Genomic DNA, 25,088 nt, shown 5'->3' on the forward strand with positions numbered 1-25,088 from the left:
GTCGCCCTCGGAGGGACTTCCCGAATGACCGTACCGAGGAATTCTACTGTACTCCGTGCAGCTATGGTTGTTGATCCTGCAGAGTCTACCCAAAGGTTCAAGTCAGATTGTAGGAAACGGGCGATACGTTTTTGTATTTCTATGAGAAGCTCGACAAAACCCACGATTCCCAGTAGTAAGTCGTCGGCATATCGCTCGTAACAAATCTTTATTAAGTAATAGGTTTTTAAGGGGGCCAGCTTATGGGCCAGGCCTCTCTCTGACCTGATAACAAGTATCGCCTCCCCGCCCAGCTCTATCAGCGGGCCGTTTCTTTTGCAATACTTAAAAGAGTCTCTCATGGCCCAATTATTATTACAGCGTTCTCTACCATAGAATTCAGACTTTCGGGGAAACCCGACGACTTCTATGAAGAAGGCGGCGCAAAGGAGGCTTGAGGGCTTGTTAAGAAAGGTGGCAAGAGCCGAAGAAGTGTGGAAAATAAAAAATATTTTCTGGTCCCCATGAATCGGGGGTGCTTGTGAGGGGGGGCGTGCCACGACGAAACAAGGGAATGAAAGGCCACTTTGCGTTGGATGCTTTTTAACCTCCCCACAATGATGGCTCTATTGTCTTAGGGAGCGTTGAAGCTTGCTTCTTCGCAAGACTTTTCTTGGTCATCAATACGACTTGCTCTTAATAGAACCGATCTTATTCTCTGAACAATCAGACTTTCGTACTTCTGTCGGATCCTCCCTATCTCATGATCGAACTTGTGTAGGTAGATGTTGCCTGGTAGGGCCGATAGTAATACACTGTGTGGGACGGAGTAGAGGCCCTTCTCACCTCCTACGAGTCATCCGGTGGAAAAGACTTTCTGAATGGGGTAAAAGAACTTGGGATCGTCAATCTCTTCCTTAAAGATTGGGATGAGTCGATGTCGGTCGATAGTGTGAAAACACTTCTTGATGTCGAATTCCAAAAACCTGCGAGAGGTTCCCCACTCTTCTATGATCCATCTTAGGACGAAATGGAAGCGTCAACCCGAGCAGAAGTGCGATGTGTTTGGAAACTCGAGATCGTAAATGGATTCGAGTACCATTCTGATCGCCTCTTTCATGATCCTTTCTATAGATAGAACTACTGTGAGCGGTGTAAACTTCGACCCTTATTTCTTTCTTCATATTGTAAGGGGAGCAAAGCCCATTTTTTGCTCCCTCTATTAATAGAAAAAGGGCACACTTGCCGTCGTTTCAGTGACTCATAGGACTTTCCTCAGCTCAGTCTTTTTCGTTCTTGAGAATGATCGCTACTTCTACCAGGACCGGAACGATTATCCCTGCCCGATGGGTCTACATCCATCCCTGAATGTCGTCAGGTACTATTAACTTCCCCGTCATTCTTGTAACTATCACCTGTAATCCGCGCAGGTGTGTCCGTACTCCCCTGAGTAGACGAGAAAGAAAGGATTTCCCATATGAGCATTCGGTACATGTATCAGTCCCTGGAAGAGCGAAAGGGTCACCACTACTGAGGATCCCCCCCAATCTTAGATAAATCGTCTGAGGGTTCGCCACGTTCATTGTTGTGCTTACACACAAGGCTACCCTTTTCCAAAAGCTCTGCAGGACCACCTACCACTAGTCTTCGGCCAGAAGGGTTTATTGCACAAAAAGGTCGGGGCGCAGGCTCCCGAAGAGAGAAGCCCAAAGAATGTCAGATGCAAAGCCCCGAACCTCATTAAGATCATATTGGCATACTCTCCAAAAAAAGAAAGAGCAGACCCCATTGAAGACGAGAGTGAGGTACAACAAGGCCATTTCTATCCACCGCCCTTCTCACGAAGCCATACGTGGACGTTACCGCTCATACAACTCCCAGCCAGCAACCAGTTAGCCTTCCTCTACAAGGAATGGAAGTGTGAATGAATCAACATCAAATATAGGATTGTTTTTGTACACGATCTCCATTTTTTTAGTCCTAGCTATCCACTCCACTATGTGGTAGAGTGTTCGTCCCAACCCCTTCGCAGGGTGTCACGACCCGAACCGAGGCCCTGGCCGTGACGAGTATCCCGAACCATGAAGGCCCGAAACACTCCTATCTGTCTGATAATCATGCACATAATTCAAATGATAAAGAGATGCGGAAGACAATAACATTACGGAAAACATGGTCAAGAGTCATATGAAAGCAATAATAGGGAATAATGTCCCAAAATCTCAAATCAACACCTCTATAACGCCTTCGAAATCTCTACTACATGACTGAAACAAATGTCTATCTGAAAACTGGGACAAGGCCCCCAGTAGACCCAAAACTAATAAGTGATAAATGACACAGCCAGATAATCGGGCCTTTCGAAATATAGAAGGCTCACCAAGTGACTCTGCAAATCTGTCTGAGGAATCTACTGATTTTCTGGACCCCTAGACTGCGGCTCCGAACCTGGGAGGAAGGGGGTCAATACAAAAGTACTGGTACGCAGAGATATCAAAACAAAACATAATATTTTTATAAAATATAGTTGAGAGTCATTATAAAGCAGTTTCATATCAAGTCATTTGAAAACAGATAAGCATAATGTAATTGTTTTCAACAACAATGTAATGCAGCTGAGTTAGGTGGAATACCCTACATATCACATTTACACCAACTGTCAAACCTCGGTTGCCGCCGAGATTAGAGTATACGTGAGGGGAAGACACACAAGACCACACAGCAGGGTGTCTCGACCCAATAGTAGTGCACAAGATCACAAAGCAGGGCTCCTAACCATAGTCCCAATTTGGGAATGACATAAAGTCAGGTACGCAAGATCACAAAGCAGGGTACCAAATTCCCATGTCGGCAAACACGGTTTCCAGCGATGAGCCCTTACACTTAAATGCCTTCTTCGGGCATCCACCTATCTCATGTAAAATCAATGCATTCAAATTTCATCTGATTCAATCACATATCTTATTTGTAGGGTATCGTCATACCCGACTTGCAAGTCATCAATATCACATCAACATATGCATAATTGTCACGCCCCAAAATCCCATCGGGCCGGACTGGCACCCGAAGCCGAGAAGGCCCGGGAGAACCCGTTCAAATACCTGTACTTTCACTTACATGTCACCAAAAAAATTGGACAGCACTTCATTGCATATAGAAAGGTCTAATTACCTGTATCAGCACAACACGCACAAATATATATATATAATACTTGGCCGTCGGGGCCACCACATATACAAATATAACGTTACTATATAAACTTCCATGACTTTACCCTTCCTTATGTCTACAAAGCCTCTAGGATATACATGACATAACTAGGGTCGGGATAAACCCCCGCCCACACATGACTCATGTACAATAACAAAACATAAGGAACCGACTCAGAAAGCTCCGAAGCAAACTGGAGCTCACCAACAATAGCTGTATGACCTGGCTCCTACTTGTGCGGTGTATGAGCTGAGGTACCTGTGCCTGCAGCATGAAATGCAGGTCCCCCGTGAGGGACGTCAGTACGAAATATGTACTGAGTATGTAAAGCTGTAAATAATCACATATGATATAGGAGCTCAATAGAAACCAGAAACAAGTGAATAAGTCGTAATAGGAGTGGACCACACTTACTAGAACTTGTGACAACCTGTACATTGTATTTATTCAAACACTTTACCTTCGTTCTTATCGTCTTTGTAATCATTACTGTACTGTACTGTGACCATTAGGATGCCTCCAGTACATATCAACTGGGATCGACCCATGCTAGGCTTATGCCCCTGGGATACCACCCATAAACACATGAAATAGGGATCGACCCATGCTAGGCTTATGCCCCTGGGATACCACCCGATAAGAGAGAACTTCCATCACTTAGTTCAATTAATCTTTGAGATTGTTATTTCGGTCGCCACCACATTTTTGATACTTTGAAACAATGATACATCAATAGGAACCAAGTAATAGACCTTCTATACAATAACGATGTAATAAAGACTCATTGGTACATCAACAATGTGTTTCAGAATCATCAATATCACAACAATGAAATAAGAGCCTTTTGGTATATCAATGAAACATTTTGACACTTTATAGAATGGAAACAACTTCGTTAGTAACGTAGAACAATACATGTTTTAGGACAACCTCGGAATCTTACTTGATGGAACATTGGTGTTTTCATGCCAAAGAACATTGTTAGAGTATGCTTTACATACCTCGTTGTAGATTCAGATACCAATTCAACACAACTTCCCGCCTTTACAAATCACTTATCTACAATGAAATGTTTGGCATCTAGTATTAGCAACCCAACACCACAATTCTCTTCCATAATTCCATACTACCAATATTTGCAAAACATTCCAAAAACCAACTTGAACAATAGGTTTATGTGTGTATATATATATAATCATCATTTCAATACCACATCATCAATACCACATCATCACCCCAAATTCCTTCACAATTTAACATAATCCAACCATGCACAAGAATAATCCAACATCATTTCCAATCATCTTTCAACAACAATCAAATAACATACTTCTTATGCTCACATGCATATATATATATATACATATCCATATAAATAACACCAACATAATTTACATCCTTACCAAAAAAATGGCCCTTTTGATTTCGAAGTCCTGTTGGCACAAATAAGGGGTGCTTCTCGAAGCCCTTGAGACGGTGAACACAACTACGGAATCAATTTGGATTTTCTACGGTTGAATCACAAGATAATTGGAGTTGAAATTTGGCTAGGGTTTCTTAGTTTCAATAACTTGATGATAATTGATGAATATGAGACTAATTATATGTATATAATGACCAATTTTCGTCCATGAGGTGATGGAAAATGACCATATTGCCCTTAAAAATTTAAGTAAATCCGAATCTGTCCATGGTGGACTGTTTTGATAGGCTAAAGTAAATCGGCCATAACTCTTTGCTCCGATATCGGATTTGGGTGAAATTGGTATTGTTAGAAAGATAATTCAAAGGTCTTTCATTTCATATAAAGTAGGCCACCCAGTTCGTCCTGTACAAGTAGTTATGATCGTTTGAAGTTGACCCTGAAAATCTGTTTTGAGAGGCTGAAGTAAAACGAGTATAACTCCTTACTCAGATGTTGGATTTGGATGAAACCAATTGCATTGGAAAGAAGACTCAAAGATCTTTCTTTTGATATGTGGTAGCTCTCCCAGTTCATTATATTTAGGGAGTTATGATCGTTCAAAGTTGACCCAAAAAACTGGCAGGCCTCAGTAGTTTTCCTGCACATTTACTGTTCACATCCCGGCCACCATTTTAAAGTTTCGAACGAGCTCGCTTATATCCGAAACTTATCCTTTTTTGGAAATCTTTATATCGTTGGAAAGCTTATTCAATAACCTTCGTATGGAACCATCGACGGGAAAATTCCGGTATAAATAAAGTCGATTCCTATACACCTATAATCAAACTACACACTTGAAACCATCTCAAAATAATCAATACTCATACTTAAACTCATATATACCTAACTTAGGATCAATACATATACTCCAACACATATAACAATGACTAATGCACGTAATTAAGTACGGGGTGTTACAATAATCATGTAAAAATCAAGATGTTTCATCATTTACAAGTAGTGGACAATAATTATTTCAAATTCATGCTCTCTTTTGTTGGTCACAATATAATATGGGGTATTGAAACATTATCATAGGAATTTAAAAGCCATTTATCATTCATATTTATCAAACGTCCATGGAAAACCTCAAATCACATATGCATGGTTTCAACCATTGAAGTATATAGGCAAACAATTCCCATGACCTTAAAAAAAAACGACTTAGAAATCATAATAAGAGCAAGTTATTAGTATTTTTGAAAACCCCCATTTAAAAGCATGCATGTTCATAAAACTACACCCATGAGATTTTTGGATAAACCCGCGTACCTCGATTGCTACGAATATTAGGTTTCTCTTGAAGCCTACGTTGAGAGGATTCCAAATATGCAATTAGTTTCTAAAATCCACAGTTGAATCTTGAGGTTCTTGGGTTTTTATTTTGAAACCCTTCAGAGAGTTCTTGAACAATTTTGATGAATGAAGGTGTATTTTGGGGTCTTTGGGAACTGAATTTCGTGTTTAGGGCTAAGTAAGGGTGGAAAAGGACCATTTTGCCCCAAAAACGGAGTGTTTAAGTCACTTGAAACCTTTACATAGGCGCCGCCTATGCTATCGCCTATGTTTACATAGGCGCCGCCTACTACTTTGAAAGGCCATAACTTCTTGCTCGGGTGCCGGATTTTAGCAAAATTGGTATCGTTGGAAAGCTAACTCAAAGACCTATCATTTGACATATCGTAGGCTCTCTAATTCGACATATACAGAGAGTTATGGTCGATGGAAGCTGACACAAATTACAAAGTCCACTAAAACTTAATCGATCGAAATAGTTTCAACTCGTCCTTGAGTTGAAGGACCTCTATGGTCTAAATTCAAGCTTGAATGGATTCACATACTACACAAATAATTAACATGCCATATTGGCATAGGATTTATGGCTTCGGGATTATCAACGCATCGGAATCATGGTCTATATTGTAGCCCGAAAGGCGAGGCGTTACACAGGGGTACCTTCCCTTTTAATTGAGATGACTCAGAATTGACTCCCTTTGACTCGAGATTCGAAAGAAGGGTATGGAGTTTCTCCAAGGAATGCCCCCTCGTGGCGGTACGCAGATTCTCGAGGGCCCAAGCTCCCCGTCCCAGCCAATCCCCCGTTGGTCGAGTTACTTCGTTCCTTTCAGTCGAGTGTCTAAAGACCCTCTCACTTCTTCTACTACAACAAGATCAGTAAGAGGAACCGCCCTTCCCCTTACCCCATTTTATTAAACCCTCTGACCTACTTGATTTTGTTTGGTCTTTCCATAGTAGAACCTGCCATAGTGAAGCGCCCTCCTTTGACAAGCGGTTGCGAGCGCCTACATCACAAAGTCCTAACTACATACCTATAATATGGCCATACGTACCCAGAATGTAAACAAAGTAGCTAATGTCAGTGCCATTACTAATGAGATCCAAATAGATTTTGTTTAGCCCGAGAATTTGATCTTTGATATCTTCGTCCATAATAAAGGAATGCTCAACCACATCTTTGAAACGGATTCCTTCCGGTAATTGCAGAGTTCCATTTGTATCTCTATACTGCTTCCAAAGCATCTTTAGTTTTTGATTCGGTCTTTTATTTCAGTTTTTTGAGAGCCAAGTCATGTATACCCTCCGCAATAGTACTTCGTTCGAAAAGTTGGCCTGTTTTAAAAGCACCAAAAATAGCTATCGAAAGAAAGAGTCAGACTGCCAGTGTAGTGACAGTGACGTATTCAGCAAAAAATCGATCCATGTGAAATTCACCGTTGTCATTCTACTTCTTACTCGAGAAATTAGAGCTTGTGTGAAAAAAAGGACTGGGCTAGTTGGTTGTTGACCAACGAAAAGCATGGGAGTAAGAAAGATGCACAAAGTCAAAGAAGAAGGGCGGCTTCTTTGATAGATTCTGGGCTGCCCAAATCTTTTTCTATACTTTACGAAATTTTTTACATATGGAAGTCGAACAAGGAAAAGATAGAACCTCGCTCGGCAACAGTCTCGGGTTGATTGACTGAAAGATTGGAATAGACAGTGTTTCATTTCCAGCTTGACTTCAAAGCTTCCGAACGAACTAACTAGATGATCTGGATATGGATCGATATCGGGGTGAAGACTTCGCTCGTACAAGTAAAAAGACGTTGGTGATTCCGCGGAATCAACTGTCAAATCTTTCTGACGCTATTAAAAAAGTAGAATAGGAAAGAGCCCTGAAGAAGATGATATAGAGAGTCATCCGATTCGGTCTCTTCTAAGTGGTCCATTGGGGTAAAGCGCGGGAGCAGCACTCCAGCAGAAGAACGAGGAGAGAAAGGGAGTGAAGTGCGGTTCTGACTCAACCGTGCTATGGGAAGGTTTCGGGCGCTAGAGCGGCACTTAACACAATCTCATTCACGAACTGTCGAGTGTCGATTAAGTGCTTGGCGGGAACTACATGGCTCATAACTCAGAGAGCAGCAATCAAGCTAGGGTTACGTACCTAAGACACTTCTCGACTACTTTGGAGTGACGGACAGACAGGCTACGGGAGCGTAACCTCGCACCTCCTTTATGCCTGCGCGCCTGGATTCGAGAGCCATCGTGTCAGAGCTCATAACTCAGCTAAGGCGGTATCCCTTCTATCTATATGATATGTTTCCTTGCCTGGCGCACTAACTTTTTCTATAAAATACAAGTTTCTATATAAGATTGTTGCTTCTTCGAACTTCTATACGCAACTAGCATAGCGTGAATCTAATCTAGCCTATAATTGAATCGAACTCAGTTCTCTTAATAAGATATTTCTGGTTAGCCTCTCAAAGAGCTTAGTCTATGACTTATATATATATATCACACGAAGCCTCCCTACTTTATACCGGATACCCGCGGATTTATCAATACAAATACCAAGATAGACGAGAGAAGGCTAGCCGTCCTTATCTTTCTTTTTTACGCTTTCTTCTCTTATGAGATTTAGAGGTTCTGGCAGCGGTGTGAAACTATACGAGGACTGAATGAAATGCCATAGCTTCAGTTCTGACTCTTTCCTCTCCTTAGAGAGTGAATTCGGGAAAAGACCAATCTATCTATTTGATTTCCCATCAATCCAGGCAAGGGTCACCCGTTGAACGTTCTACTTCCAATATCTATTATAGTAGAGTTAGCCCGTCTTTGCCGACAGGTGATTCGGCAAGCGATGAGGCCAATCTTAAAGGGGTGGGTCACTCTCCTTTCTTTAAAGGTGTCCCTGCTGCACTCTAAGGATGGCATATGATTAACTAGCGCAGGAGAGAGAGTTATCCTTGGCTTTGTCATTTCCTCGCTCAATCTCATATCAGTCAGTCTACTTGCCCGAAGCTACTGCCTTAGCAGAAGTTAACCAAGGAAAAGCTATCATAACAGACTAGTTCTCTTATCCGTTAGGGGAGTCTGGGGTATTTAGAATATGTATTCAGAAGAGGTTGAATAGCCGGAATGAGAGGTCGATGGCCTTCTTTCTATTCGAATTTGAACCCGAAGTAGGATTCGAACCTACCTTTATTCAGATAAACTGATCGCTCTACCAACAAGCCTTCCGGGTGGGCTTAAGACACTGATTTGCTAGATCTATATATAACCTTCTTGTATCATGGGTTTGAATCCCATAAGAACTACATAACCATGTAGCGTTAGGCTTAACCGAGACCAAATTGGAAGAAATATGGAGGTCTACGTTGACGACATGCTTATTAAAAGCAAAGAGGTTCCGAACCTAGTGGCAAACCTAAAAGAGACCTTGGACACCCTGGGGCCAAAAGGCAGACTGAAGTCACTAATAGGACTATCCCACAAGGTCTCAAGACCAGACTTGGGAAAGCTAAAGGGTGCTTTGACGAGGGGATCACACTCTCGATAATACCCATACTACCACAGGAAAAACCGCTACAGCAGCTTACCTATTTTAATAGCTTAAACCGATTTCGGAAGGGAGGCAGAGGTTTCTTTTTATCAAGGCGCTCGAAAGCTCAAAGTTTTTCCTCAGAAGACAGAAGGGCAGTACCTTTTTTCTACTATCCTAGTAGGCGGAGAGGTATGAAATACCAGTGTCAGCAGAAAGAAAGGCATTTACAATGGGGAGGACAGCATGAAAGTATGAAAGTTTCGACTTAGATTAAAGAAGGTATTAGTCCATCTTCAACTCATAGCATAAAAGTGAAAGTCTCAATCCCAGTTCCATATTAAGAAAGTAGACGCACAGAACTACTAGACCTTGTTAGGAGCCCTTCGGATTGGTCCTCTTCTAGTCGAGGAAAAATCCCTCTGAAGCTCTTATAGGGGACATCCTTTCTAATACGACTTTCCCAGACAAGGATTTTCTTTATGATTTTCTTGCCCTTGCCTCCTCTTCCCCATAAGCCTCTTCTGCACCTAAAGAAGAGTAATCATTTGTCGAATCTACATCAGCCGAAGCCTTTGCTTTCTCTCTTCCCTCTTTCTTTGCTAACCTCTATTCCATTGAATGCTATTAAGTCTGGGATCGAGCCCAACTATTTTAGTTATAGCTTTCTTCCAATAGCAGATTCATTCGCAAGAACCGATGTCGTACTTCTTCAGTGGAATGCTGCGTAATCTAACTATCTTGATTAACTTAACTGTATTCTTTTCTTTCGAATCAAGCTCCCTATTCTACTTTGATTTTTTTAGTCCTTTCGAAAGAAAGATAGCAAGAGGCTAAGTCAGTCACTTGCGCCTGGGCTTTGTTTTTCGGGTAAAACTTCTACAGTGAAGAGCCCGGTCAAGGCTACCCTATTAAAGAGAACATTCGGGACCTATGGTAATCTCGTCCTTAGTAGCCGAATCTAATGGAGGTTTAAATCCGACGGATCCACCATAATTTGCAGGTCAAATGAGGCCTCAACGGAGATGATGGATGGGAACTCCTACTCTGACTATAGTTGCGATCTCTAAGCGGGATTTTCAGTCATCTATCCCTTTTCTTTCCCTAGCGAGTGAAGAAGGAGTAGATGTTTTAAACGAGTGTTGAGCAAATGAAGTGCCCCATAAAGAAGGGCGAGCTATATGTATAAATTCCATGAGCAGCGATTTCACTTCAGGTTCCAAGTGCATCCAGCAGGAATTGAGCCTACGAATTCGCCATAGTATAATCGATTGAGGTGGGAATAAAGAGAATATTCCCTTGCATGTGGATCTTAAAGTCGTGGATCTCCTGATGGTTGGTAGCTGCTTTCTGCTCTCCTTATTAGTGCATTAGTGCCAACTCCGCTAGGTATAGGTAGGGAGTATTCTACAAGGTGCATTACTGGTCGATGACCTTATTTTGGAAGCAGTTGAGATACCTTTCCTGGGGAACCCTTCTTTGTATTCTTTTATTGTATTCGTTGAACTATGTTCAATAACCTAGATACGTATCTGAGCATTTCATTCACCGAAGATGTCACTTTAGCTGAATCAAGCAAAAAGGAAACGAAGAGGGCATTTGCCTATTTAGGGTTGTGGAGAGCCCACTTGATCTTTTTGTGACTTTGCCGAAGTTATTACTTTTTTAGTCATTTCAGTATGTTGATAGAGAGCTACTCGCCAGTGAATGTGAATAGAAGAATAGTAACATGCATCCCTGCGAGGATCCTTTAGTTCTGAGCGATTGCTTATTTTAGTCCATACAACGCCTTCCTGAGTCGACTAACTAGATGCGAAGAAACTGATCACCCTAGCGAAGGTGGCATGTAAATCCCCCCATGTAGTTTTTCAATTCAAAAATAGATTCCCCACATCTCACTGGAACGAAGGCCACTTTCTTTCCCTTTCAAGCAGAGCCCATACAAAAGTAACTTTTTACAGTGGGGCAAAAGTACTCTTAGATCGATACCGACGAGTGAGTCTGAATATCCCTCAATAGTGGTCTTTCGAGGTTTGGAACCCCTCTCCATCTGATATGGTAATGAACGACATCTTCTGCAAGACTGGAAATTCCTCAGATATGGCCTGCTGACACTGAGGGATCCTTGCTGCCTCACTATCATTTTGCGGCTTCAAAGAAGAATGAACAATGGAAAGAAAAGCACTATGCTGGGTCAGACACAAACCATAGGGGTATCACAAATAAGAACAAGGTACCTCAGGCAAGGACGAATGAAAAAGGGGCTCGGGCGATGGATCAATAGTCGACTCTGGGTGGGTAGCAGTGGAGTCAAGAAGCCTGTCGACGAACATGAATCAGTTCGTTGGGGATAAGAGTTTTCTTCATTTCATCTTATCGAACGAGTACAAAAGCAGAGAATGAAGCATTGGCACGAGAAAGAATAAGCGATATGGCAGATAGACCCCCAACATTTCCTCGATCTAATGCCCCTTTTACGAGTATAGTCGATGCAGATTAGGAGAGGGAAAAAACCTGAGCTCTATGATTTTGAAAAGGGGAAAGCATACTCCATGGACTCCTTCCAAGACTGATAAAGCGTAATTGACCCCTTTACTTTACCTACGTCATTTCCTACTCAATCATATAACTAGACTTTTAGTAAAGTAGAAAATGCAGAAATTGATGAACTTCATCAAGGAGTTGAGTTGGGGCACAGCTGTTGATCCCCCAGCATCGAAGACCTCTTACGAGAGTTGCTTGCCTTCTACCAATTGACTGCCTCTATTCCCCTTATTTCACTTTTCCCTATTTGCCTACGGTTTGCTTATATAATACTTATATCAGGTTGGTTATTCCTTGCTTGAGAAAGGAGAAGGTGATTCAATCAGAGAAGAGTGGAAAGAGCTTACTCCAACGTAAGGAGGGAAAGCAGCCTCGCTCAGCGCGAAATAGCATATATATAGAAGTTCCACCTCTTAATCCAATAAATTAGCTCATTTTAGTTTCAATTCCTATATTCTTTCTTATTTTGAGCTTGAAAAAAGAACTGGTAGGCTTGGGGCCCTAGGCCCCTTTAGGTCAAGTAATATCCTATGGTTCCCTCTTAGCCCTTTTCTCAGCCTATTCAAACAACCTTTCACTATTCTATTAGTTCAATATATGGTTGTAGAAAGAAAGTCTACTGGGCGTGGGAAAACTGACTGATAGTGAGAACTATTTCAAAGAGACTAATAGTGAGACTGAGAGTAAGAACTATTTCAAAGAGACTGATAGTGAGACTGAGAGTGAGAAATATTTCAAGATGATAGGCTTGTCGCCCCGGAGTGAATTTCTTCCCGGGCGGGGAGAACGAACGATGTTGATTGGCATAAGGCGCCTAGTCACATTCCGAAGCATTGCCTCTTCATTGAAAGTCAAAAGGGAGTGATGTGATTCCCAGGTGGGGATCACGAACGATATATAGCACGACGAACGTCAACTCGACTTAATTTCTTAAGTCAGTCTCTTAGCCACCGACCTCCTATGTTCTCGGTTTTTAATTCCCCTTTCTTGAGAAAAAGCCGGAAAAAATAAAGAAAGATATTGAGAAAGATTATATACTATATTATCGGTTTTGACAGAACACAGGTAGGCTTGGCACTTAGTATATCGTCGAAAAGAAAAGCAAGATGCTTATTATCTTTTAGACTTTAATACAATACTCGAAATACACGAGAGTAAAGTGATTCCAGGGTTGCCTAATCGACGAAGTAAGATAGATGAGATTAAATCGACTGAAAGAGAAGGTAAGACTTAAAGAAGCTAACAGCAGATCTTAGTTCTACGTAACAGGTAATCCCAGATTCATAATGTGAAATGAAGTCACTCTGGAGGCATGATTATATGATTGAATGATCAAGCCTGCTAATCCGAGCTAAGAACAGGAAATGTCAGTGACTTAAAGAAGTGAAGAAAGCATTATCCGTCGAGCTACTTCTTTCCTAGCTTCGTCAGTTTGTCTAGTAGCAGGAGTAAGAATTCATAAGTAGTGGTGAATCGTGCAGTTGTCAGCAACAATGGTAGTTGCTTATTCTCACCTGCTAGCTGCTTTGAAGCCGACTTATTCTTTCTCTCTTTCCCCTGAATACGGAAATGAGTGTAACTCAGTGTAACGATTCGTTTTCATCACTCCGTCCCTTAGGAAAGTCGGCAGGATAGCTTCTTGTTGTCATCAACATAAAGAAATAAGGTGTGCAATCCAAGTTCTAAAAAGACTGGGGAATTTGTGCTAGGTATCAGGAAGCGGATGCGATCCAGTTACACTTAGCACTAAGCTATTTCATAACCTTGTCTCACGCGGGAGAAGATTCAAATAAAAGAGGGTTTTAGCGACTTCGGAAGGAGCCCTATATATTAGGGTTAGACAACTAATAATGTCTAGTACAGTAAAATATAGGATAATTGGTAATAGGTGAATTCACCAGTTCAATAAGGATTGATCCATTAGCACTGATAGCTCTCTTTCGGGTGGATAAAGGAAAATCTCCCCCTTTGCCTTCCTGAGTTCCCCTAAGATTGATAGCTTTTGTCCATTGTCTTATACTAGTGCAAGGTTAGAGTCGAATTTCAAGTAAACAATAGGGCAATCAAATGCCAACTCTACTGCAGCTTTACCACTTCCTATATGTGTACTGGCTTCCCTAACTGTTGGATTCAATCCACTTGCTCATTGCCTTGAGAAACAAAACTGCTCAATCTGGAGAAAAATCCGATTAGAGTAGTTTTCTAGAAGCCCATTATAGTAATACTGCAAAGAACGCATATGAAAGTTGTCCTCGATCCCCCCTTTTTCCTGACTTACTTCTTGGGAAATGAGACTTCCCGCCTTGATCAATAATCATTTTGATTTTCCTGATAGATTGCATTGGTCTAAAATGCTAGCTTGAAAAGGAAGTCCCTTACACTAGTCCAATTCTTTTTTGGTTATTAGCAAGCTTTGAAGAACATTTTCTCGATCTTCACTTCAACTGGCCGGATGTGGATGGAACGTATGCTTTAGTTGCGATGTGGGTACCGGTTGTATTCTAAGTTGATTCAAAAGCCTAAGTTTCCTTATTTCAACAAATTTCTTGTTCGTGTAGGATAGTGAGTGTCAGGAGAAAGAAAAGAATTAGAAGTATCTCTCATAGGTTCACCAATTTATTGACTCTTGCCAGGTAGCCCGATGTCTCATCGTAAGATGTTGGTGAGTCTTGGGGCCAAGGGCTTCTTCACAGCCTGAAACCCGGTTCCCTTGCTTTATTGAATCCCGTAAGTCACTTCGTTCTCCAGTCTCCTTCTAGGCTTCTAGTAGCCCTTTTTCCTTCCACCAAGATAAACAGGAACCTTATAGCAAGAATAGCCCTAGAGGGTCTTACCCTTACTCCAGACTTAGACACTCTATCTATTATGCTCTCTTTTAACTGCTATGAGACTTATTAACAACGTATGATAATTCAAACTTTTAGAACTCTTAGACACGGTAAGAAGACTAGACATATAAAGTCCTTCTCTTTTCTAGCGGCTCTTCCTGAGTTTAGTCAAGCCCCATCCCCAAGTCCCAGCTCCTTCGGACATATTTCAATAAATTCAAAGAAAGAATGGAGATTCAAAATTTCGTTTGAAGTTTCCGATGACGGGGTTTGAATTTCTGCTTTAGTTCACCAACAGGTTCTTATTTGATTTTATATTATTCATTGTATAAATTTTAATAGTAAATCAAATCATGTTCAAATTTATGTTAATGAGTTCATGATTAATGTGTGATGTTATTTATTTACTGTAATAAATTAAGAAAAAATGGATATAGCAATATACTCGTACACACACAGTTGCATCATTCATATGTTATAATCATATATAGAGAGAAAATGGCATAACAGATACACTCCTTTGTTTATCCATTGATGACCAAAAATAATTCACACACTGTAATGGCAGTAAAAAAAAATAATGAAATATGCACAAGCAGTAAAAAAAGAGTAGAGAAACAGTTAACGGAGGAAATTCGCCAAAAAATAAAAAACGACACCCAATCCGAATCAACACTAGAAAACAACGACCGACGAGCGCATTTCCAAAATTCGTTCAGAACTAGCGGAAAGGCCGCCAAAACCACCCAAAAATCAGTCCAACCGTCGCCGTTTTTCTCCATCTCCGGCGAAGCTCTAAGCGCCGATCAGTCCTTGCCACAGCGGCGAACCAACCCAGGCGATAGCCGCCCCTCTCTGCGGCAGCCATGTCCGCGCCGCCCCTACCCCTTTTCCGTCATCAACTAGCCAAGCCCACCCTCGCCGAAACGACAGATATCCGCCGGAAACAATTCAACCATCGAGAAATCCAACTCGCCGGCAACCCCCTATCTCCCCTTTTCCGTCCGATCCCGTCACCCTTTCTCCGGTAAATTTCGAACGCTGGTGATATTGACTAGTAGCCGTTTCTCTTTTCCTTAAGCATTGTCCTTTTTGAGTTACTGTAGTATTTAATTTGCTATAATAAAAAAGAGTTATTTAGTCAGATTTTTTATTTTTATAGTATTTTAATTTTATATCAATTAAGAAATATATATTTGAGGTTTATATCAAAATAGAAATAATATAATTAACTTTGGACATTTTATTATTATAATTATTAATATTATTATTTTAATTTCTTTATTATTATTAATAAATCTTGATAATTATTTTTGTTAAATTAACTAATCATTTAATTAAATTTTACTTAGGATTAAATAGTATTTTAAAAGGACATGTCTTTTAACGCTAGGCAAATTTTATACATTTTTTTAAATATTTTGTCTCAATTAAAAATGCGGCATACGCATCTTTCCGAGATGTTTTAAAAATTCAAGGATGCAATAATGCACTTTGATAAATATTTTTAAAAAAAAACAATTAACTTTTCATCAACTTATTTAAATAGATCAATTTTTAGTACATTAAAAGTGAGCAAACCTAGGCCCTCATATAATTTATCAAAATAGTTTAAGTCAAGATAAGTTAATAAAGCGACCGTGCTTGAACCACGAGACTCAAGGGGTGCTTCACACCTTCCTCTCGGTCAATGGAATTCCTTACCCGGTCTTCTGTTTTCGCAGACCAACAATAAAGAGTCATTTCCTTTTGATTAGGGATTCAAAAAGGTGACTTGGAACACCATAATTCAATTTCAAGTGGCGACTCTGTAATAAATTAATCTCTATTCAAAACTGTCACTTTAATTAGAAAAACCCTTCGACTAGATACCTCGACGCTTCAAGCGAAAAAGGGGTGTGACAAAGACAATGCACGACTACTTACAAGAATATTCCTAGAAACAAAATAGCCAACAACACTCATTTTTTAACTGAATTTATCACAAAGAATATAAACCAACAGTTAGTTACTATGTTGCTAAAATCTATCCGTGCTGCTTATAAATGTGTGGAATTGGGGAAAGATAGTTAAGTTAGCCAACTATTTGTGATTGGAAGTTCTCTTTTCAGCATAAAAAAGAATTGTTACAATACGAAGATTGGTTTGATGCAATGTATATTCCTAGCATTGTGTCTAACTTAAAAGGCACCTTGGCCGCCCACATATGCTTACTAGTCAGTATAGTTACTACTGTCGTGAAGAAATGGTTATATTCTTCTTGTCTTGTTCTGCTTTCTTTTTCTTGTCCCAGACAAAGCTAAATTAAATCTCATGGGTCCTTAATTACATCATTATCAACATAAGAAAGATTGGCAGACCAACATTACATTTACGGGCCAAAAGAAAAAGATACTCGTTATGAAAAATTAAGGTTCAAAATTTCAGTACACACGGAAAAAAAATGATTTCATACCTCAATGAAAGCCTTGGGGACAGAGTTGCTCGTATTGTATTCCGATGAAATAATTGACATGCGTGCAAATTCCTAACAATACCACCATTGTCACAAAACAAAAACAAAAAAAGAAGTATTTGAGTCTTGTCACTTCTTTAGTTGAGGAATCTTAGTAGCTCAGTTGGTTGATTAACTCAACTTTCAACTTCTTGTTGAAAGTTTGATTCGCACCAAATTTTTATTTTTATTTTTCTAGAAAAAAAAAGAAGAATTCTTTAGTTTGAAAGTTGATTTGTTATTCCCTCAGATTGGAGTTGACAAAAATGCATTGAAATAAAACCATAACATAGAAAGTGAAACAGCTAACAGCCTAATATAGACAAATATATTAGCCTGCCGGGTTGCTCTGAAATTTGGTTAGATGAACGCATTTGCCCGACTTATATTAGAGTCCTGTCATTTTCCACTGTTAATGCAGCTCTATGTCTCACATTCAATCGTCATCTGCAACTGCAAGCAAGTTCAGATTTTTGGATCACCCCAACAGCTTTTATTGATTTCAATAGAAACAGTATATTGAAACGTTACAGAAACCTAACTGCAAATTATCAGCCATGACTAAAGAAAAAAAAGTAAAAAAAAGGATAAAGTTTTAAAAAAACTAGCTGGTAGAGCTATCTTTATCAACATGAAGTCTTGGAACATGTCGATTATAAAACCATTTTGGCTGTAAATCAATTGCTCCTTTGATTTTTTTAGCTACATAACTTAAATGAAGAATGACGATCATCAATGAAGATTCAAAAAATGGATCATAACTTGTTTGGAATTGAATTGTAATTGTCATTGTCATTACTATATTCCAGGGATTTGACTTCTGAAACACTCAAAAAATAAATGTCCCTTAGAAAAGGTTGTATTATTTTTAAATTGGAACTGTTGTTGGCAACTGAACACACTAATAAAAGATGTCCATAAGCAAAGGTAGCCACTAGCCATAGACAAAACAGCCGCAGCCTTTTCTTGGAATAATTATGATTGAGGGATAAATTATAAAACAAAATGGAGGAAATTGGTATAGTGATATGGAGAAGTGAAGGGAATGGGTTTTAAATTATGCAGTTTCTTTGTGGCAAATATCGTCTGAAAATTTTAACATGTCAAAAAGCATAAAATACGGTAAGTGTTATGTCTGTATTCTACTCGTCCATACTATAATTGATTAATTTCCAGTAACCATTTTAGAACTGAGTAAAATGCAGGGAAGAAAATTTTGGCAGCAGATATGAGGTAGTTGACACCCTTCCTTTATTTTAATTATTGGAATAGTTAGCGTTAATGGGAGTATTTGAGAGAGTGAACTTTGGAGAAAAACATGGTCAGCACAATGCAGCGACTACAGCGCCCGAATATGTCTGTTGTTGTTCTGAAAAGACACCTATTGGGGAAGGTTGGGTCTGTTGACAAGACTTCTAAATGTATTCTCTTCTTCTCTTACTGCTCATTACAAATCACAATTCTATTCTCTTGGGAAAATCAAGCTAACTGTTGAAAACATGATATTCATTGGCTTTTGTAAATCCTGAAGGAATTCTGCCACTGTCCCTGGAAGTGGAGGCTTAAATTCCTTAAAGATAAAGATGAGTCTATCAAAGAAGAAATCTTTTATCCCCCGCTTCCAAGACCTATTTTCCTAACGTTAATTTCCTCCCATGGTCTATTGGTCTCTATTGGCTTTTCAAATCATTTGCAAACTGGCTCCTCTAAATGATAAATGGCAATTTGTTAACTCTATGCATCTTCTAAAACAGCTTTACATCAAGCACAACTCAGAGAAATTTTAAGTCAGTAGAAATTTCAATGCTCAACAACTCAAGGACCTTTTGAAAAAATAATTAATCTAGTCAAGACGACACAAACTTAACATATAAGTTTCAATTTTCATAGGGATGAAGATTACCACAAATAAATGAACAAAGATGACAAATGGAGGGAAAGAAGTACTGGGGTGAGGTGATTAGGCGGGACATGGAACAGTTACAGCTCACCGAGAACATGACCCTAGATAGGAAGGTCTGGAGGGCGCGAATTTCGGCAGAGGATTAGGGCCAGTTTGGGTCGCTAGTGTAGGGAAGTACTTGGTGGGGGTTTTATTCCTGTTATGATTCCTTGTTCCGTGTTCCATGTTTTATTACGAATCTGTGTGCTTTCCTCTGCTTTCCTCTGTTTTATATTACTTATGGGTGCCGTGTTTATGCTATGTAATCTGCTTCGGTGCTTTACTATGTGTTTGTGTGGTATCTCGTGCCTAGAGCCGGGGGTCTATCGGAAACAGCCTTTCTACTTCACCAGAGGTAGAGGTATGGTCTGTGTACATCTTACCCCCCCAGACCCCACTAGGTGGGAATACACTGGGTTTGTTGTTGTTGTTGCATAGCTTTATATTACTATCAAACAATGTGAGAACACGTCAGAACTATATGACGAATCTATTGTAACCATTACCCTTGTTGCAAGTTTTCTGCCAAAGAGGCAAAGATTGCTTCATAAACATGCCCATAAGTTCTATTTTACATGCCCCAAGGTGTGCCTTTATTGTGGAGAAACATGATGACATACATGACAATAAGGTAATAACCACATTACCTGATCAGTAGAATAGTCCTCCAAGCATGCCAATCACAGCTAGGATGGTAATGAATTTATAGTCCACTGCATCAAATTCACGTCTGTGGAAGCAAAGGAGGATCCGGACATTAGGAATGAGCACAGAGAGTTTGGTAGATATTGCATTTGACCAGTAATTCCTCGGTTCCCAGCGATAACATTGACAACAAACTGCGCTATCGATGGCTAAAAAACCAAAATATCAAATGTAGAGCTCAATATCTAGATCAGGGGTGCTTAGGATGTACAAAAGCTCCAAGTGAGAAAACTTCAATCATTGAGTGAAATCGTCTGAACAGAATATGAATACGAATAAGGCATCGATACAAATAAATATGGTCTTCCTCTTTTGCTGTTGAATATGGGAGTTAAATTGAGAAGTAACTTTGCTATTCCATACAACTCAGTCTAAATCTACAAAGAGCACACTAAATATATTTCTATGGTTCTTTTTTTTACGTGAGATAGTTCACTTAAAACAGCCAATTAGGTGTAGTATTGAAAGTGACTTGGCACAGAACTCTTCAGTGTAAACTCTGGCATTCAGGGAGAACATCCTTTGACATTTTGTATGACATGTTTCAACCTGATCATCCCGCTTAGACCACAACCCATCCAGCCTCCTTACCAGGAAGCAAAAGGGAAATGAGCATGGGATTACTATCTATGTACATTAACTGTTTTAAAAGCTTTTGGCAATAAATACCGTATCTCCAAGTTTGGTTTCTGTAAAATGTCCAGTGTGAGGACAATAGTTTACAGTTGGCTATCAGAGGTACTTCTACTATTAACTATGTTAAACAGTGTGAAGAGAGGAACTTTAGGATGCAAACTATGAAGCACATCCACTCAGTAAACTTACATTAAAAGGGAACATTGATGATTCTTTAATCAGAAAGTTGGCTATCAGAGGTACTTCTACTAGTAACCATGCTACATAATAAACAGTGTGAGGAGTGGACTTTATACTGCAAAATATGAAGCACATCCACTCAATAAGCTTACATTAGAAGGGAACCATGATGACTCTCCAATGAGAAAGTACATTTACATCCCTTCCTTGATAAATTTTTTGGAATAGTTTGAGATTAGTTCTTTGTCGTGGGAATAAAACTATCCTCGCACAAAGTGCAACTGAGAACCTTCCATCGATGCATATGAGAAAGATTTTGAGAGATAAATATCAACTGAAATAAATTTCAACAGCCAAGCGTCACCATAGTGATTCCGCTCTACTCAGTTACGTTATCATAATTAGACTATTTTAAATTGCTCCTCAACCTACAGTCATTTTCCTCTTTATCCACGTGTTAGAACTTGGCGTAGAAGGAGTCAGGCAAACAATTGTAAGGAAAAAAAAAACGTAGAATGATTCTGGTTAATAATTGTGTTCCATATATAAAACGTACTAAATGAGTGGAATGGCTCATAGAACTAACATAATTGCGCCAGCTTTAGCTATAATTTGATGAGATTTAACCTCTCGGAATCATGATATCACTGATTGTAGCGAAAAAACAACGAATATTCTGAGACAAAAGCTTATATTAAAGCAAATGGATGCAATCTCACTTGGATTCGGGTCTTCTTCTTCCATGGAAGCTCTGGTGATGGTCTTCAACCGCAATTCCTTTTTGCCGGGAAAGGGAAAATTTTGAATCCCCAATCGCCCACGCGGTTTTTTATGTTGGAGCCTGAAAGAACTATCGGGTCTGACCCGACTTATGCTTTACGGGCGTATAAATTTCCAACAAATTTTATTTCATAAAACTAACTTCCCAAAATTTTCAATTAGGCATACCTTATCATTTTAATTTATTTATTTAGACTAAAATATATTAGTGGTTCTATCGTTAGTTATTCAATATTGAATTTCGATGGAGTTAGAAGTTTTAGTTTATAGTTATATATTCTTTGATAGATTATTTACACATATTAGATACTCCCTTTATTCTAAAATAAATGAATTATTAAATTATTTTTTAATGTCCAAAATAAATGAATTATTCATTCTTCACATGTTGAAATTGTGTTCCAATTTTACCCTTTCACTTAATAAGGTTTTTAAGTATTTTACCGTTTTTAGGAGAGTAATTTAAGTGGTGTGTCATACCCCCAATAATTCAATTATTTTGGAGATTTTTAACACAAATATAAAATCTGTGTCAAAATTAGTGATCGGGTTTTACCAAAGTCGTAATACAAATGCTAGCTCCACCCCTGCCTCCATATTAGGTTGTTGATGATCTAGATATTTAAGTATGGGCATTCCTTACTAATCAAAAGAATGGATGCATTGTTGGATAATCCTCCGCATTAAAAGCACATCTTGTGTACAAGCAACAGCGACAGTAATTATTTTTACAGAAAAAAGAAAAATACTGAATTATAGTAATTCTGTAGTTCTTAATTCATTTAAAGCAGAGACAACAATGTGAAGAAGATCTCAAACAGAAGTCTATACATATAGAATTGGAAGCCAGCAACACATTAACTTGTACATATTCAACATTTTTGTTTCTTGCAGGTATTCTAAGGTGTCCGGCCCTTTCCTGGACCTGTGCATAGCAAGAGCTTAGTATACTGAGCTGTTCATTTTATAGATATCCTCATTCCCACTGGCACACAATCTTCTGAGTGTTCTTGAAATTGAAGTTGATTAACAAATTCCCATCCATTCTCCTAAACACAAAACTCTCCACCAAAACATAACAACTAAACTTTCTCCAGTAATACCCATTCTCACTTTCTATCTCTTCTACACCTTCCACTCTTACATCACTCTCTCCTCCATCATACCATCCCCTTCTTTCTTGTATCCATCTCATTTTCTCAATAACGACACTATTCAAACCAACTTTCTCCAATGTACATTTTTTTCTATATTCCTCTTTTACTCTAAACCAAACAACCCCTCCACTCCCCTCTTCATCTTTTACAGCTTCCGTCCCACTTATTAAAGTTAACAGCTTCCTCACACGAGCATCGACCTCTACGTGTGCCCTATTTCTTCTTGTTACATTCTCACAAGAAAATATTTGCTCCCACCAACACTTGAGTGTCACTTCATAGAACAATGACTTATTCATCTGTTCTTTCGTTCGAGTTTTCCCCTCTTTTACTAACACGCATGGACAATACCATTTGCCAAGAATTACTGGAACTGAACGTTTGGAAGACGCTGGAATATTTAATTCAGGGGTATCTGAATCTGATGGTTGAGAGGATAATTGGAGACCTTGAGTTTCTTTCAAGTTGACTTTAAGTGAATTGATACTATTTACATGCCAACCTTTTTTTCTGAGGAATTTCGGAGGCACGCCATCGTATGCAACAGATTTAGCATAGAAACCACCAAGATCATATGGACAAATCTCGAATTGTTGATATGGATCTTTGTGATTAAAAGGCTTTGGGTTTAGATCATTCATCGAATTGTCAAAGCAACAACTATCCATATCTGCTTCTTTCCAGGATGTATAGGCCCTCCTACATGAATTGATCGAAATGAACAATTAATATACAACGAATAATATAGTACTCACGTGATCAAGTCAATTATAGGACAATTACATACATATTTCTACGTCACTAAGCATTACTAACCGATAATCTGATCAGTTATCACATGTTAAATTACTAGGAGTAAATATGACCTATAGTAGTCGGTCTAACCATAGCCTCACGGTATACAACAGCAACAACAACATACCCTTATGAAACTAACATGCCCACCCTGACTGTGGCACCTGCTTCACTCACTCAACAACAGCGAGTGGCCGAGCCAGGACAGAAAACAGAAAGTTCTTACGCCAAGGAGATTCAAAAACTTATAACTTAATTAAATCCGCGAAAATAAGGTACGTACCCTTTGTGTCTGCCTTTGGCTTTGATAACATAGTAGCGGCTGGACGCTGGGGATTGATCAAGAACTGGTAAGAACCAAACTTTATGAACACTAGGCTCACCAAACTCTGGATTATGAACAACTTTCAACACTCTATCTTGAGGAAATGGGAGTTTAGTGATACTGCTGTGCTTACAAATACCCCAACAGAAAGTGTCCATTTCTTCTGATTCTTCATCAGTCAGTACTAAATACCCTGTAATTGTTGGTGGATTTGTAGGATATTTTGTAAGTGCTTTTGGGAAGCTCCTGTATAGTGAACGTGGTGTTGTGGCAAACATTTTTGCTAATTTTGTGCCAGTGTTTGATGATTGATTTAGGCTTGGGAGCTACTTATACTATGGTATTATAATGTTTTCTTATAAGAGAAGGAATATACATAATGCTTCTGTTTTTCTTAGTGACTCTTACATACTGATAAGATAAAAAGTTCAGTCATGATTATCTGTTGAAAAGGTTAGGGATTATAATACTACTAATAATAGAGATTCAGCCATAGAGAGATAAAGAACGATGTAATTTAAAGTGACAACATGTACTAACAAAAAGATGCACTTGTAAAGTCTTCAAATATATTGACACTCAGAATTAAGACATGTTTCAGTTGAACACTTGAACACATTATAAACTGTTTCAATTAAATATTTTCAATTCAAATTTTAAAATTTTTTTTGCACGTTTGCTCAAGCGCCTATTAATAATATGTCTAACATAAATACTCTATCATATATTTGAGTGCTTAATTAACACATATCGTAAATTTAAGTATCTGATTAATTTAAGAGCCATCGATGGATGTATTATAAAGCATTTAAAAAAAAGTAAACGAAGCTAATTAAGCAAGCACCATAATAAAAAAGAATAAGCAAACAAATACAATGATTGGCAACTTAATCTCCACTTACTTTAGAGGATATTGTTATTTGCCGATGATACATAAAGATACATAGTGCCTTAACGGGCAGCTCTTTTAGGGGTGTGGGCAGTGGCCATTTATTCAAATTTGTACAAACCATGGATAAAGCAAACTTTGGTATCTTTAGATTTTGTCCAAACAAGTAAAGCAAATAATTACACTGGAACCGATGAAGTGGAGTGGACACCATAGTTTTAGCTTAAACTTGGTAATAATAATAATAGTTATCTTTATGCCCCTCCCCCATCCATGCTCATGGTAAAAGTTACTAGTATAAAGTAGACAATGAGCTATCGTATTCACATAGTAGCTA

The 25,088-nt window shown here is 39.0% G+C and overlaps 1 protein-coding gene, 1 long non-coding RNA gene and 2 pseudogenes across 3 annotated transcripts; 1 reads left to right on the forward strand and 3 right to left on the reverse strand.

Annotated features, from left to right (window-relative positions):
• Window positions 1–1,114, reverse strand: part of LOC107855469 — a 4,932-nt pseudogene extending 3,818 nt beyond the window's left edge.
• Window positions 1,115–1,347: 233 nt separating this feature from the next.
• LOC124896311 lies at window positions 1,348–1,903 on the forward strand (annotated as a pseudogene).
• Window positions 1,904–3,155: 1,252 nt separating this feature from the next.
• LOC107855478 lies at window positions 3,156–21,735 on the reverse strand. Of its 2 annotated transcripts, XR_007052544.1 has the most exons (4): window positions 21,525–21,735; window positions 19,932–20,014; window positions 17,304–17,795; window positions 3,156–3,453 (listed from the first exon to the last, which is right to left on the reverse strand). It is a non-coding gene; the product is annotated as an uncharacterized LOC107855478 (long non-coding RNA). The 2 variants fall into 2 exon arrangements; XR_001670269.2 differs by lacking the exon at window positions 3,156–3,453 and having other exon boundaries at window positions 17,373–17,795; window positions 19,932–20,138.
• A 602-nt stretch (window positions 21,736–22,337) lies between these two features.
• LOC107855505 lies at window positions 22,338–24,344 on the reverse strand. The gene is made up of 2 exons (XM_016700526.2): window positions 23,821–24,344; window positions 22,338–23,441 (listed from the first exon to the last, which is right to left on the reverse strand). The coding sequence occupies exons 1-2, from the start codon at window positions 24,138–24,140 to the stop codon at window positions 22,562–22,564; spliced, it is 1,200 nt and encodes a 399-aa protein (XP_016556012.1). The 5' UTR covers window positions 24,141–24,344; the 3' UTR covers window positions 22,338–22,561.
• Between the last annotated feature and the right edge of the window lie 744 nt (window positions 24,345–25,088).

This window comes from Capsicum annuum, chromosome 2, assembly GCF_002878395.1.
Source record: "Capsicum annuum cultivar UCD-10X-F1 chromosome 2, UCD10Xv1.1, whole genome shotgun sequence".
In the NCBI taxonomy this organism is placed as follows: Eukaryota; Viridiplantae; Streptophyta; class Magnoliopsida; order Solanales; family Solanaceae; genus Capsicum; species Capsicum annuum.

Coding starts and splice junctions, on each gene's coding strand:
- LOC107855505 (XM_016700526.2), bottom strand. CDS start 24,140: ATGTTTGCCACAACACCACGTTCACTATACAGGAGCTTCCCAAAAGCA. Junction 23,442..23,820: donor GCCAAAGGCAGACACAAAGG/GTACGTACCTTA, acceptor CAATTCATGTAG/GAGGGCCTATACATCCTGGA.